The sequence below is a fragment of the Drosophila mojavensis genome, unplaced genomic scaffold (genome assembly GCF_018153725.1).
Source record: "Drosophila mojavensis isolate 15081-1352.22 unplaced genomic scaffold, ASM1815372v1 contig_74, whole genome shotgun sequence".
In the NCBI taxonomy this organism is placed as follows: Eukaryota; Metazoa; Arthropoda; class Insecta; order Diptera; family Drosophilidae; genus Drosophila; species Drosophila mojavensis.
The window spans coordinates 10,068,878-10,085,426 of record NW_025318899.1 but is presented as its reverse complement, the minus strand read 5'-3'; the positions used below and the strand labels follow the sequence as shown (position 1 = coordinate 10,085,426).

Genomic DNA, 16,549 nt, shown 5'->3' with positions numbered 1-16,549 from the left:
GACAATGCTGACTTTAACAGTGCAATGTAAAAGAAAGAGTCTAGCCTCTTGCCACTAATGTAAATTATTAATAATAATGGCAGGCCACTAAATTGATACAGCGTTGGTTTACACAAATAAATGGTATTTATATATTAGTCAAAATAAATGATTAAATTTTCAGCTTACCCTAATAAAAAGTTGATCCATGTTGTTGCTGTGGTTCGTATTGCTGTCGCTGTTGCTGCTGCTCTTGTTGCTGTTGCTGCTGTTAGGCTTTTCGTTTCTGTTGTTGCCACAAGAACAACTTCTCGACGAGCTCTACTTTGGAATAGTTACTTGTATCATGAGAACAGTTAATGTTCTCATTGCTATTGTTGTTGCTGTTATTGTTGTTGTTGCTGTTGTTGTTGTTATTGTTGCTGGCATTGGTGCTGTTGCTGCTATAGCGATAGCAATAGGTGCCATTGCGCCAGCTAGCAAAGGTATAGGGAATCGTATTGCGATTTGCATTGCGATCATTTGCTAATTGTGGTCGAAAATTGTTGTTGGGATTGTTTGGTGATGTTGTTATTGTTGCTGTAGATGGTGCTGTTGTTGTTGCATTATATTGATGATGCTGATGGAGGTGATGATGTTGCTGCTGTTGTTGTTGATGTTGTTGATATAGCTGATGTTGCTGCTGCTGTTGTTGTTGTTGCTGCTGGTGGTGGTGATGTTGGTGTTGCTGCAGCATTTGTTGTTGCTGCTGCTGCTGTTGTTGTTGTTGTTGCTGTTGCAGAAGCTGTATCTGTATCTGTTGTTGTATATGTTGTTGCTCTTGTATTTGTTGTTGCTGCTGCTGCTGCTGTTGTTGTTGTTGTTGTTGTTGCTGTTGGTTACGCTTAAGGAACTCCGATTGTTAATAAGGTCGACTGGCATCCTTTGGCCGCTTCAATTGAACTTTCAGTCTTTTCATGCCAATCTGGAAGCCATTCATGGCCTGAATGGCCGCTTGAGCGCTGGTGGGATTATCAAATGAAACAAAACCTACAAAATTGTACAAAGTTGAATATTAGAAATCAATATATGAAAATTGCTATAGCTTTAAGGATCATTTGGACTTACCGAAACATTTGCTTTGATTTGTTGCACGATCGATGAAGACCTTAGAGCTGATCACATTGCCAAACGGCAGGAACATTTGCATTAACTCAGCATCACCAAATTCTTGGGGCAAATGATAGATGAATAGATTGCAGCCCTCCGGGCCGGATATAGAACATCCTGGGAACATCAGAAAATCTTAAAAGAAGACATCACAAGAAAAGAAACAAAGTAGAGAAAACAAATTAAACGATGAGCTAAATCATAAATTCGAACTTTATGAGTTTGTCTGCTGTATAGATTTATTCATGGCTGTTCTTGAGTTTCTCTTCAAATATATATAGATTCAGTTATTTGTTTGCTTTGTGTGTTTCGTGTTTTGTGGCTGATTTTGTAGACGATTCAACTAAAGCTAATGCGTTGCATAAAACTCGAAAACTAAATGACAAAACAATGATGTAGAAAATATATTCGATACATATTTATATGGGGAGGGGGAACAGAAAAAAAATCAAACAAACAGTAACAAAATACGCTTGCATAGGCTAAAGTATTTATGTATATATATAGTATATAAGACATAGTCGTATATGCTAAGAATGCTTAATGAGCTACCAGTTCTCTAATGCTATATACTTAAGTTATAAGCTTATGATAAATCGTCCCGAATTTCGCATATCCTGGTACAAGGATTGTATGTTTTATGAGTTCAGCAAAGCTGAGTTTTATGTGTGTCTATGCGTGTGTGTGTGTGTGTGTGTGTGTGTGTGGCATGCAGGTTAAGTACTAAGTAAATTTTTTGAAAAATACAATTAACAATTAGCTACGCGCAACAAATTGTATATAGAGAAACATAAATGATAAACACGTTACGAACAAGTTAGGCTTAAGGTTAGATACATATACATATAGACACATATACACACGCACACACACACATACAGAAAGAGAGAGTGAGAGAGAGAGAGACGATGTATATAGACATTCTATATGCGCCTTATTAATGGCTGTGCTTTTATCTTGTCTCGACAACGTTTACATAGTTTTCTCTTGGGGGTGAAACAAAAGAAAAAAAAAATATATATATATAAAAATATAAAACAAAGCGAACGTAAAATTTTATGATTTTTCATGTGCCTTGGCAAGCCTTTCCGGCGAATATCTTTGCTTTTTATGTGATTTTAAGCAGTTTATATGCAATTTTTACGATCGCCCATAAAATGCCTTTAAATGCAGCCATTAAAAACGATTTACGCCCATCGCGAACCTTTCCAAAAGGGTTTTTGAATACACAAATTGATACAAAGAAGGAAAAAAAGAATCTATGTAATTAATTTCGCTGGGCTTTTCAGTTCAATTTCTATGAGGATGCAAGCGTTTGTGTGTGTGTGTATATTTATATGTCTGAATGATTAGTATGTATATTTATATATATTTATATAGCTATATATGTAAGTCAAAACATTCATTTATAAAATTGAGAGCTCTTCGTCACATCACTCATCAACAAAACTCAAATACAATATTGATTTACAGTAAAGAAACTAAGGAAAAGTTGGAAGGAAACAAAAAAGAGAGAGAGATAGAGATAGAGAGAGAGAGAGAGCAACCGACAAAATAATAATGAAAAGCTTACCTTCACGCTGAGTGGGTGCAACCGCCGCTAGGGGAGGTGGTAAAGCTTGTGGAAACTGTCCATAGACGGCGGGAAAGGCTGCGTTATATATAAATAATTTTTGTTTTTGGTTTTTACACAAAATCCGAAACATTTATAAAGACAACACAACAATTAAGATACGTATATATATATATATGATTTTTTGTTTTATGTTAAAGTAAGTTCTCTTGTAGGATATTTCAGTTTAACTAAATTCATATGAACGAAACAAAGATAAATAATAATCATAGATGATTGATAAACTACGACCAGATCAGATCAGTAGAATACTTAGTTATATATTCCAGTCAGAAACAACATCGGAGAGTTAAGAGACACCAGCTAAAGTGGGCAACTGGATTTCTAGAGTGAAGTCCATTTGACTTTCATAGACAATAACAAAATAAGGTATACAAGATAAACCAATTTCAGATCGTGTTTTCGCAAAGAAATGTCAAACGTCAAACATTGAAACAACAAATTTTGGGTTCGATTATATTCAAAATATAATTAAAAACAATGAGAACAAGTTTTCAACATAAAAGCCAAAACAAAGAAGTCCAGATTTCAATTCAAGTGTAGCTCGCTGAGGTGAGTCTGCCTTTGATTGTGAGAAGCACATAGAAGAGCGCTGCGGCCAGACCTGACTTGAATTCTGCATTTCTTTTGTACACAAATTAAATATTTATGTATATATAGAAGTTAGAGTTATATATAACACTTTACTAACAATATATATATATATTTATGGCATGACACAACAATTATTAATTATTTCAATAAAAACAATTATGAATGATTGAACTGTTTATTCTGTCTGTTGTTGTGGTTGAATTACATTTTATTTTCAGTATTATTTTTCATTTTTTAAGACAATGATGTTATGAGAGAAACTGACATGATAATGCATGAGAGACACAGAGAGTGTGAGAGAGGGAGGGAATGGGAGAGAGTGGGTCGGTGGGTAGGGTCTGGTGGGAGTGTGTGGTCCTATAATGAATGATGAATTGACATTTTGTGCCTATGGGACTTGTTCTAAACTATTATTAATATTTTCTTTTTGAGCACAATCAGATACGTAGTTCTCTTAGTCTAATGCATAAGTTATATATATATATAAAGATTTTAAGAGAGAGAGAGAGAGAGAGAGGAAGAGAGAGTGTCTAAGGCTAGGCAGAGCTTGGGCACTTACCAACTCCTGGAAATGGTGGCAAACCAGGGAAGGCATGTTGCAGTGCAGCAGCATCGCCATTTGGCAAACCTTGTGGTGGTATGGTCAGATGCAGCGGATCTGGAGCGAGTGTGAGATCTTCATATGAATATCAATAAATAGTGATCGTTAGCTGGCTGCCAATATACCCTGTAATTCGATGTGAACACTTACGTGGAAATGCCGTTTGTGGAATGCCATTCGTGAAGACACCGTCGGCCACCGAGGCAGCTGCAGCAGCGGCGGCAGCGCCTCCTGGCTGCCCATTGGGCGTATTGGCGCCCATATTAAAGTTGGGCATCGTCGGCGAGGGCAGCGACGGCGGCTGCCCGGTGCCATTGAGGCCATGAGGTATTTGCGTTGCCAGGGCGGCCATTGGGTTCATGTAGGCAGCCGCCGAGCCCGGCGCTGTGGCCGCAGCGGCCATCAGAGCCGCCTGCTGTTGTTGCTAATGAGGCACAAAGGATTGCAATCAAGCTGACTGAAGTGACTGTGAGGCTGTGTGTGCGGGTGCACGGCTACTTACCTGCGCATAGGCGCCGTACGGTCCAAATTGATTAAAGACAAACGGATTCAATAGGTTCATATGACCGGCCATTTGCTGCATGCGTCTTATTTGTCGCTCCTTCTCCGTGTCGGCGTATTTGACAACCAGGCTGGAGGATGCACCCTGCAAAGGAAATAATTGGATTCACATTGTGAGCTCACTGAGTGGCATTGCATATTTATTGGCGGCTCTTCCGTTTCTCATTTCTCGTTTCATGTTTCACGTTTCCCGATTCCCGGTTCCCCGTTTCCCCGCTTCCCCGGCTCCCGTTCCAGGGCCTGGCACCATTCAATGGCAAATCCTATTACAGGCCATTATTTTGTGCCTTGTCACTCGACGGCGCTGGCAACGTTGCCCTATTTTTACCTGTGTGACGGCACCGTTCCCCACCACACCTTGTCTCAGCTGACGCACAGCGCCCCGCCCAACCGCCCAACCGCCCGCCGCTGTCTGTGCACTTTGGCGCTTGGCTTTTGTTATGCGAAGCGGACTGCTCATTATTATCATATTACATTTTATATGCCTTTGTGATCCACAGCCACAGCAACAATGATAAAAAGCAAAAATACTCGTAAATAACAAAATAATTGGCAACGCACTTCAATTTGCATTTCCATTGAAATCGGCTTACAAGCTGCGCGCTCTTTATAATATATAATATAAGTACCTCCTACCTGGCTGCTCCTATACATACATACATATTATATATATATGAATATATGTATATATACGGCTGTCTGTGCCTCGCGCCCTATCTACAGTCAAGTACATTGAATCACGATGTTATCTATTGTCGGCTGTCATTGATTTTGTAACATTGAGCAACAAAGATGTTGCCTCCCTTCCTCTTCCTCTCGCTCTCTCTGTCTCACTATATCGGTTTCTCTATCTCTGTCTCCCTCTCTTTGTAGCTTTCTTTGATGTCAATTAATTAGCATAATAATGGACGCTTCACATTTCGCACTTCCGCCTCGACTCCCACACCGCTGCGAGCTGCCGTCGTATGACAATTGAAGCGACAACATTTCATGTGCCTTGGCATTTTGTTTTGTTATAATTAAGACGTTTTGCAGATGAGTTGACTGTTTTTGTAATACAAAACCCGAAACAGGGAGGCTGGCCGAGGCGAGCCAAGCCGGAGGCTGGGAGTGGGTAGCTTTTATGATTTTGCAAATCATTAATCAATGTAACAATGATATTATATTGCATAATTTCAGCTGTCCGGCCTGCGAGTGTGTTTGTTAATGAGACTTTAGCTAAACAGGTGCTTCATGTACATAGTTAGCAGCCCCAGCAAACACAATTTTAATTAATGAAATATGAGACTCAAGTTTATGCAAAGGCCAAGCTAAATATCCAGGGAGCAAAGCAACCGCAGGCAGGCCAACCTGCCGGCCATCTGAAACTCCTGGCACGAGGCGCCAGGAACAAGGCAGCCTGCACTCTGCTGAGCATCTTTGTAATGTATTTTAATGAGCCAACAATGAACATTGGATATTACATAATTATGTGTATCATGTGTATCTCTGCTCTGTGTCTATGAATCGTGGAAACATACAAATGCTGCTCAGATGAACGCCAACAGCTTTAAGCTGCAAATGCTGAAGTCGAAGATAGGCGAGATATATGAAGAGTAAATAGCAGATCGAGTTGGCAAATTATAGAAATTACAGAAAATAATTAAATGTTAGAGTATATTAAAAGAGTTAAAGAGTTGCTTAAGTACTTTAATTAAAAATTAACATAAATTTTAAAATATTTTAAGCAAGGTAACATGAATTACGGCAAACAAAATTTTTAAGAAATTCGGAGGAGCATTTTCATCAACTTTAGCTCATTTGCTGCTGCTGCTCATGAAATTTTAAATGAAATGCCAAACAGCAACAGCAGCAACAGCAGCAACAGCAACAGCAACATCAGCAGCAGCACCAAAAACAGCGAGAGGAACAACACATAATTATTGAAGTGCACTTCCTTTCAATTTTCGCCAACAAATTATAGCATATCAACAGCATGCCACACACTGGCGCACACCATCGCGGCTATGTCCTGCCCAGTCGGGTCGCTTCGCCGCCCGGCTGCCTGTTAATTTCATATTTCGAAACATGACACTTTCACACATTGGCTAATTTAAAAGCATACAAAATGGTGGCCAACACACACGCACGCACGAGCTGCCGCGCTGTAGAGTTGTTGCCTCATTTCGTGACGAATGTGCTTTGTAGCAGCTGCCGTTGCCGTTGCCGTTGCTCTTGCTGTTGCTGTTGCTGTTGCTGCCGACTGTGTTGCATGTGGCACACAAAAGACGAATCCTTTTCGCGCATATGCAGCGCGTCTCGTTAAATTGTCGCCTGACACCTCACTAATGTCATCACCAGTGTCGAGAGTCAGCCACATTATTACTGTAATTATGTTGGCCGTGTAAACGTCATTAGGCGTTTTAGTGCCAGCCAACGGTACGTGCCCCAATCGCGCGACAATGTCGACTCCTGCTTCTGCTCCTGCTGCTGTTGCTGCTGCTGTTGTAGCTGTCGTGTTGTTCGTGTAAATCTTTCGACATGTTTCACGAAAATTGCACTGGACAAATTGCAGTGCAACAAGCGCTGAAGTGGAAGTGTGGAGCGCAGTGTAGTTGGGAGTAACGAGTTGGAGCATAACGAGCTCCTATCTATGCTTGCTAAATTACATGCTTACCGTATATCTGTTTCCCATATACACATCTACTAGGTGGTACTAGTTAGTATATCAACTCTTTACTTTATCTGTATTGCTGCATAGGCCGAATGATTTCAGTTTTCTTATATCTTATCATTTAGTTAGCTATACTATTTGCCAGCCAAGTATCTATTAAATCATTGTTGCTATAAATTAATATCAATTACGTAGAATTAATTAATTTGATGCACTTTTACAGACAACTCAATTTAATTGATTTTAATGATTTCTTTAGCTGTCTTCCCTGCATTTCATTCATATCATATCATATCTTTATATGCCACTCTCGTCCTTCAAAAATCTCTTTATCAAAACTCATTTTCCAACTCGTTCCATGAACAAATCCAAATACTTCATCAGCTCCTCTGCCTGCTCCCGCCCCTGCTCAGCTAATCCCTGTCATTTCCAATTACGCTCCTATATCTATATCGGACTGCCTCGCTAATTAGCGCTGCTCCTCAAATAGTGCAACAGGCTCGGTTAGAGCCGCAAGAGCTCATAAATTAATTCATTAACGTCAATTTGATAGCCATATAATCCCGAACCGCAAGTCTTGTCTCTCTCTCTCTCTCTCTCTTTCTGTTCCACTCTGCACTCTGAATTGGGGGCGGCTTGGCGATGGCCCCTAAAAAAGGCAAGCCTTCGTGAAATGATGTCTGCCTGTGGTCGTAAGTCAGTCGAGTCGAATATGAACGTTTATTATATGCTATGTGTGCAGTTGTTTGGCTGGCACTTCCGCTTCCTGAAGACGACGACACGATATTCCCATTCAAGTGAATTGCTGCGCCAAATGAAATGAAAAATTCAACACGACGCCGAAGGCAGGCAGCACGCCTCTGACTAGCTCTGACTTTGACTCCGACTCTGACTCCGACTCTGACTCTGTGTGCAACAGGCTGCCACATGCCGCATGCCGCATTTGCCGCATTTGCCGTTTGCCGTCTGGCAACTAACAAGCCAAACTATACGAACGGCAGGCTTGGACTTGTGCCAGGCGGCACTTTTGGCAGCAATCGCATGTTGCATGCCACTTGCTTTTGCGGCAGGGTCCTGCAAACGTGACGCCATTAGCTTGCGCCCTTCCTCTCCCTCTCCACCTCTGCCAATCGCTTAGGAGGCAAGCGCAGGCTTTACCATTTTGGCACTTGGCAATCTATATACACACTTATATATATATTTTTTTCTGGTTCGCCTTATTGTTTTTTAATGCGCGTCGCTCAAAAGTTTTTGCTCGCCTCTTTGGCAAAGTTTCAAACCGCAGCAGGCCAATCGCACACAGGCAACGGCGCTCGTCGTTGCCCAATTACAATTGAAGGCTTACAGTGCATTTAAAAAGTAATTTGTCTGCCAGCCGACCCCCAAAAGCTCTGCACGTATTTATATTTAAATGCAAATGCAACCAAACCCGGATCCAGACACGAGCTCTGCACGGCACAGGGACGGAAGGCGGTGAGGGGAGCCAGGGGCCAGAGGTTCAGCAAGTGCACATGATAAACCTGTTGGCTGTTTGGGGCTCTCTTCAGACATGGCCGTAATCACAGTTACCCGGACTGGCAGTCGTGTTGCCGTTGCCGTTGCCGTTGCCATTGCCATTGCCGTGTTCACTAATGGTGGCTACAAGCCGCAAGCGTTGAGCTCCAGCCCCGAGCGCAGAGAGTCAGGACACATGCACATAATAAACTGCAACGCGTGTGCTATAGCTGCCACTAGAGCTGGAGCTGGAGCAGGAGGAGGAGCAGCAGCAGGAGCTGGAGCTGGAGCAGCAGCAGGCGCTGGAGTCGTTTACGTGTCTGGGGACATGTTAACATGGCAGTCGTGCCAAAAAATTATTATTCCCGCCTCGATGCCGCTTTTTGTGTGTGCAACAACTGCGAGCGTCGATTTGTCAACGCCTAAAAGGACAACATATTTCTCTCTCAATTTGCAACGAGAACGTAACACACAAAAAAGCACAGAAATAACAAAAAAATTTATAAAATTTTATAATAAATGCAAAAGAAATACTAGCAAATAAATGGGCGGCAAATGGTTTTAACAAATGAATTATATATATATAACTATATATATATATATGGTAGTCTGTGCATGATTTGCATATAATAGTTTATTTTTATTATATTTTTTTTTTGCTATTTGTTTTGTTTTTTTTTTTTTTTTTAAGCAGTCGGCGGCCGCAGCTTGTTTTAATTGCTAAATGAATTGGCCGGGCGCGCATTTGTTTAATGGCCAGCCATTTTTATATATCAATTAAAGCGCCAGCAAGAAAATGCATTTATTTATTTAACATAAAAGCGCATAAATTTGAGCGCCAAATGGATTTGGCACAAATAAATATAAGCCTAATAGCAGGTGTTATTTAAAGGTGTTAAATTGTAGAAGAGCTCGCGATTTATGCGAAAAGCGAGTATAATATCTATATATGTATAAATGCATTAAAGGCTGTTACAAATTTTAAATAGCTGACATATATTTATATAAATTATATATGTTAATAAAATATGATTCGATCTCGTTTAGTCACAGTGTGTTGTCTAACAACATAGCGTCCCATTCTTAGTGTAGTGTGGAAATTTTTACTCAGGTTGGCAGCATGCTCTAAGCATACTCAAATGGTCACTCCATAAGAGTGAGACAAATATATGTAGCTGTTGCTGAGAGAGACTAAGATGGCACGTAGGCCTCCTGTCAAAAAGCAGAGTGTGACAGTAGCTTGAGAGCGATGCAGAAGAAGCTGCTAAGAATTGTGCGTCGATATAAATAAAAAGCCAGTGAATTGCAGAAGTAGAGCAACAAAGGGCACTCTTTATATAGGACAGCTCTATGCATATGGAAAGCTAACATCCCGAGCCATATAAACACGCAGTAAGTCCCGCCAATCAATACCAATAAATATTGATTTATTGGCAGAGTCAACTATTTCTCTAAAATACATATATTATCTCCTTTCCGACTCCCTTGGCCAAGGACTTTTCCAATTAATTTCTACTTGTTTAAAGCCTCAAACTCTCAATGACAGCTGTAAAGTGTGCAAAAAAAAAAGTAACAGAGTAAAACTAATTACAAATTCATTTCCACATTTTAATTTTGCTGTCAGCTGCAGCTTCAGCATCAGCTTCAGCTTCAGTCAAAACAAATCTTCAACTGAGGGCAGAGAGGGAAGTTCACTGAAAACCGCTTCAGAGCAACCGCAAGCCGAGTAAGTAATCTTTTCCGGCAAATAAATCACACCATCGAGCGGGCGAGCGTGGACAAAAAATAATAAAGGACTCTGACTGCGAGTCAAATTAGTGTAAAATGCCACTAAGCTACCTAAGAGTATGCTCTGCATTAAAAAATGTACGAGCCATGCGAAAAGTTACTTACTTTCGGGGCCAAAGTTGCGACGCGCTGTTAACCGCAGCCCGCCGGGATCGAGAAGAGAGGCGAACGGGCGGACAGACGGACAGGCGGACGGTCAGACAGACAGGCGTTGCATACATTAAACAACTTTTGGCTCATTGCATTTGGCCGTAGTCCAAGTCCGGCACAGAGTCCTCGCCCGTGTCCCTGTCCCTGTCCGTATCCGTGTTCGTGTCCGTGCCCGGGTCGGCATCAAAAGGCAGCCAAATGGAGCCGCAGGCGAAGCGTAAAATGCGGGCAAGCAAAAAGCGCGAGGCGAACAACGGCGTTGACAATGCAACTTGCCAACGTTGGCCAAAATGAAAAACTTATTTAATTTACTTTGCTTTTTGCCCAGCCCGCCGCAGCCGAGCCGAGCCATTTAATTCAATTAGTCGCTGAGAGTAGTACTCTTGGCCAAGGCTTAAAGCGAATGCGAGAGCAGGCCTAAAACACAATCAGGCGCAGAAAGGTCTAAAGAAAAGCCATTGCAAAGCCAGCAGAGAGCTGGAGAAACTTATGCATTAAATACTTAAAGTTTAGTTAAAGACTTCTAATAAGCAATCAACAGGCTATAGAGAGAGCGAGTGGTAGAGAGCGGGGGAGAGGGCGAGATATGCTTGGCATGTGACAGCAAAGTTTTAGTGCAAGTTGTTGTTGTTGTTGTTGGTGTTGCAGCTGAGGGACTTGACTTGGACAGGACAATTCGTAAATAACGCCTTGAATACGCCCCATTTTGTCGTATCTGTCCTTCGCATGCCTTGTTGCACATGTCTTGCATAGTTCACAGAGCTCCAACTGCGAAGAACTTGGCATTTTGTTATCATTGTTGTTGCCACTGATGTTGTTGTTGTTGTTGTGGGTATAAATGTCGTGAGGACCGCACAGTTTACTCAAGCAAATGGCTGGCTCAACACGGCAGCAAAGGACTGGCAGGATATTATATGCAAGCATGATTGAGTTTCGAGCACTTCTCGTCCTGCATAAGGACATACACAGCCATACAGCCAGGCAAGCAGCCAGGCAGCCAAGGCTAAAGAGAGGAAGCGCACAATTTCATAAATTTAATGTTGGCTAAAAGTTTTTTCCCTTTGCTGCCCACTGATTTTAGCATAGGATTGCAACAAATTCAATTTCGACTGCGCCTCTCTCTAATGCACTTAAAATCAAAGTGCGTTCACACAGTTCACAGCTGGCAAAAAAACTACAAAAACTGAACTAAACCGAGTCTAAGGATGGCCCGGATAGCCATAGCCAGGCTGGCAGCCCTTTAGACCGTCTGTCTGCAGCGTTTTTTGTGCTTGATTGAACAGAATGTTGCCAGGGCCAAATTTAATTTACGACTCTGAATTTGAGAGAGAGAGAAGGGGGAAACGGAGAATCTCTGCTGAGACTGTGCCGCATGAATATTTCATTTGCAGTTGGTTGCCAGGGAAAGGCGCAGCCGAGACTTAAGCCGAGAGCACTGCAATCGCAGTCGTAAACAATTTACAGTCCAAATTGTTAATAAAATTATCAAATATTATATTTATGGGTGCGCATTATGGTCAGTATGGTCAGTCGTGAGAGCGATAGGGTGAGGGAGAGGGAGAGAGCCGCCCACAAACTTCCAAATTCGTTGGCTTTTTATGCTCGCAGTTTAATTTGCTGCTTTGGTTTTACGAGCTGTTGATGCGATAGTTGTTTTTACGGATAAGCACAGCAGTAAGTGCCCTCGCACATAGCTGCCCTGGCCAGAGCCAAAACAGTGCCACGCCCATAAAGCGCAACTCTTTAAACAGGTTACGAGTCACGTCCCAGCACTATGCTGGCATTAAAGCAGTTTTTGATGAAACAACTTAATAGAGGAGGTCCTGTTAGGCCATGAACTGTTAAGGATACTAAAATAACATAACAATAACAACAAAATTTATGAAGTATATGTTGGTATTTTCTGATAACTGTGTAAGTTACAGAGAGAGAGAGAGAGAGAAAGAGAGAGAAGGCTAGAGGTAGATGAGGAGCCAGAGCCTTTACAACATGTTTATGTGTTCTGATTATTGATTTTCGTTCAACTTCTCAAAACTAGAGATTCAGATTTATCTGACCATAACTAAGCCATTTCTGAACTTTCTTTAAGCCGAATATTACAAGCTGAATTCAAGAGTGGGTAAACAAAAATACCTTGGGAGATTAGATTGTCACCCAAAAAGCCTGGCTAGGCATCTAGATCTAGTGACCGCAGATACTGCGAGATCGAGTCTTGAGTGTTACTCAATCAAATCTATGTTTAACTCAATATTTAAAAAATATGTATTTAATTTATATTTAGGCAACTTTGTCTAAAATCTAGCAATTCACTCAGCCATAAATATTTGCTGCAATATAAACGAACTAAAAATTTCTTTCCTCTAGTAAGCCACAACAAACGTAGTCATTATATCAGCTGGCCCAACTTTTAGTGCAGCTCTTTAAGCAAACGAATCGTGTCTAATGAAAGAACATAAAATCAACATCAAATGGGTCAAACAACACGCGCTTGCAGATCCAATTAGTTGCAATAACTAAACCAATGCCTTCTTTGGGCACTCCCTCTCCCTCTCTCTATCCCTATCCCTGTTTGGCCATGTGCTGACCAGTGCTGTGCCAATTGCCAGCCACAAACAGCAAAACATTTCAAAGGACACGTCAGGAACAGGGCACAGCTGCAGTTGCCGTTGCCATTGAAGTTGCGATTGCAGTTGCAGTTGCCGTTGCAGTTGGTCTGCTGAAAATTGCGCAAAAATAGTCTCTGGAAAAACTAAAAACTAAAATCCAAATGAAAATATTATTAAATTCAATTGGGCAAACATTACAGAAACATGCGACAGGCACGCACACACAGAATGGGTGAGAGAGAGCAGGAGAGAGTGAGTGGGAGAGAGTGAGAGGGAGTGTAAGGGTCAGCTGAAACATATGTGGATGCAACATGGCGTCCATTTGGCAACGGCCGCCGCAACAAACGACCAAAAATTGCATTGCCATTTTTACGCGCAATTTGTTTTGCGGAAATATTGTGAAAGTTTTTCGGGGCGAACCGGCAATGCGAAAAGGGGGGCGGTGCGGGGAGGGGGCTGGCCAGAGTGAACCGGGGACAGGCTGCCACGTTGGCGACATTTGGCCAAATTGCACACTAATGCGTGTGTGTGTGCGTGTGCAATTGCCAACAGCAAATGGCCGCAAATGCTTGAATACACACACACACACACATATACCTATATATATAGAGAGAGAGACATATATATTTTTATGTGCGTTGATTTCTGATTGTTATATAACATTTCATTTAATGCCCAGTTTAAGCCGTGCTAAAAAAAATGACAGAGACAGAGCTTGACTGAGAGAGAGAGACAGAGAGAGAGGGAGAGAGGTATATGCCTTAATTTAATCATGCGAAATCTGTGTTACGCCCAAATGCAGTAAGCACAAATCGCTTCGGCATGCCTTGCCAATTGCTGTGGCAGAAAGAAATGCAACCGAAAAGTAACATCAAAATCATGGCAAAATCTTTTCTAACTATTTGCAATTCAAGCATAAGTCCGCCAGTCTCCAGTGGCACACAGGCAGCAGCATATGCAAAAAATAAAAAGAGAAAGAGAAATAGAACGAGCAAAGTAGAAGAACGAGCTCCGCCCATTGGCAACAAATCTTGCAATGAATATATTTGGCCAAAACGAGTGTCTGGCAGGCGCATTGCATACTTCTAGGCGCTGGCGTGAAACATTTTACTCGACTCTACTCGACGCCGCGGCGTCTCCTCCTTCTCTGCTGGCTTGGCTGCTTGATAAACGAGCATCGTCAAGTGGAGCGCGCGCTTGGTTACCTGCCAGACTCCTTAGACTCCTTAGACGATTCGGCGGTTTATATTTTGACAATTTTTCTCGGCGCAGTCTAAGTTTCCAGCACACAAATTGCTAGCGGAAATGATAGACGGCGGGCGGTAGCAACTAGTTTTCTAGGCAATTTATACAGTCACATGTTCCTTTGTTGTCTGATAGCGGCTCAAGCTGACTAAAGAAGTTGAGAGAAAGTGCTTCAATTTGGCTTTGCAGGGCAAAGTGTCCTTAAGCCCTGAGCAAAGCCTAGAAATCGATTTCAAAGCGAATTTAAAGCTGTGGCTGATCGAAACAGATTGACGCCAAGATATGAGCTCTAAAATATAAGTATAATTCGGATTGTGCTCTCTGGCAGATACTTAACTCCCTTTCATTATTTAAATAAGTTTTTTGTGCAGTTCGTAACTTTACTTAAAGCTGCGTGGATCTGCATTCGTATTTGTCTTTAGTTAGTTTTTTTTTTTTTCATTTTCTCCTACTTCTTGGTCATTCTGCTTGACTTGCTTATCATAACAAAAGTTGAGAAACTAACTGAAAAGTAGACAGAGATAGATACAGAGTGACAGCAGTTAGAGAGAGAGAGAGGGAGAAAAGAAACTGTTCGTCAAAACGAAATAATATGCCAAAGCATTCTTCACTGATTCGGCGCTATGCGTTTTTGCACTTCAAAGTACTTCAAATCAATTTTCTTCACTTATTTTCATAAACCGCCAGCCGGCACGCCTCCCACCGCGCGTCGCCCGCCTCCTGCTCTCATGTCCTGCGGACGCAAAAAATTTGCCAGAGAAGTTCAATTTTTGAAAAATATTTGCAAATTTCATTCACTGCGCTCGTCCATTCAAATTTCCTGCATTTATGTTGTTGTCCTTTAGGGACGCGGCCAGAAATATGAGAGCGGCAAAAGGCAAAGCACAAAAAGAAGAAAACGAAATGGAGAAATAAATGGAAATAAAGGACAAAACAGCAGCATGGCCCGTAGCCGACCAGGTCCAGCAGCTGAGCTGTGTACGTGCCCCCTTTGCCGCCGCCCCTGCTGCTGCTCCAGCTCCAGCTCCTGCTGCTGCTTCAGCCCCTTCTTCATTTTCGGCACATTTGGCCCGACGCAAGGACCTTTTGTTATATTGAGAAGGCAGCAAGAAATTGCGCTAAGATGCTTATCCTTTTTTTCTCCTTTTCTTTTTTTCTGATTTTCTTTTTTTTTTTTGGGGGGGGAAGCAGCAGGAATGGTAAAAATGCTCCATTATTATTTTTATTACTTATTTGCTTTTAATACTTGACGATGGCTAGGACGAAACGTCATCCAATCTCAAAGCGGATGTCGTCTACTTTGCATTTTGAGCCGTTCTACTTGTATGCTTCCTGGCGCTAGCCAGGATCCAGCAATCCGGCATATTTTAAACGACGTCGCGTCGCCCCACATCCCCATGTCCCTCGTACCCGAAAATTATTATACTTATGGCCCGGGTCCTGCGTCCCGACGCACTTATTGAAAAATTCGCATCTCACATCAGTGAAAAGAGAAAGAAAGGCGAACAAAAAATCGAAATGGAGAAAATTCTTTGGGCATCTGAGCTTCGATGACTTTCGCTTGGCTTCGATACTTCGTCTTCGACTTGGACATGGACTTGGCTGCCTCTGCTTCTGCTGCTGCCTCTACTGCTGCTGCTGTGCAGTGGCTCTTGTTTTAAGTGCAGTCCCTTAGTTGGCTTTGTCGTCTCTGTTTATGCAAAAAATTTGTCTACTGTCTATGGTCGGTCCGGCTGGTCGTCTTTTGTTATTTCTTGTGCTTAAGTAGTTTTTGCTGTTTTTCATACTTTTAGCTTGTAATCACTGTCAATGTCGACCATCCTTTCGCTCGTGTTTTGTTTCTGACATGCTGCTTAAATGGTTCTCAAGATTTAGCTACTTGATCTCCGCCACCCCGAAGTTATTAATAATAAGCTATACAAATTTTTCAGTGTTTAGTGCATAGATTGCAAGGATTGCCAAGGATTTGTCTGCGACACTGCACTTACATAAAGGATGCCCCTCGAAAGGGTTCTTTTTTACTCGATTACTTTTTTTCTATTTTTTTCATGCATTGTGTTATGCAAATTTGTTGTTGTTGGTACATACCTGCAACG

General features: G+C 41.8%; 1 protein-coding gene across 43 annotated transcripts in view; it reads right to left on the bottom strand.

Annotated features, from left to right (window-relative positions):
• Window positions 1-805: 805 nt before the first annotated feature.
• Window positions 806-16,549, bottom strand: part of LOC6581992 (CUGBP Elav-like family member 4) — a 326,873-nt gene continuing 311,129 nt past the window's right edge. For 12 of the 43 annotated variants that reach the window (XM_015162225.3, XM_044010243.1, XM_015162205.3 and 9 more), the window contains 6 exons: window positions 4,459-4,602; window positions 4,107-4,380; window positions 3,915-4,031; window positions 2,702-2,779; window positions 1,087-1,263; window positions 806-1,008 (listed from right to left, as the gene is read on the bottom strand). In XM_015162225.3, coding sequence (XP_015017711.1) covers window positions 881-1,008; window positions 1,087-1,263; window positions 2,702-2,779; window positions 3,915-4,031; window positions 4,107-4,380; window positions 4,459-4,602 — 918 coding nt within the window. In that variant the 3' untranslated portion in view covers window positions 806-880. The remainder of the gene's footprint in view (window positions 1,009-1,086; window positions 1,264-2,701; window positions 2,780-3,914; window positions 4,032-4,106; window positions 4,381-4,458; window positions 4,603-16,549) is intronic. The other 31 variants (XM_015162194.3, XM_015162189.3, XM_032730848.2 and 28 more) reach the window with 7 other exon arrangements.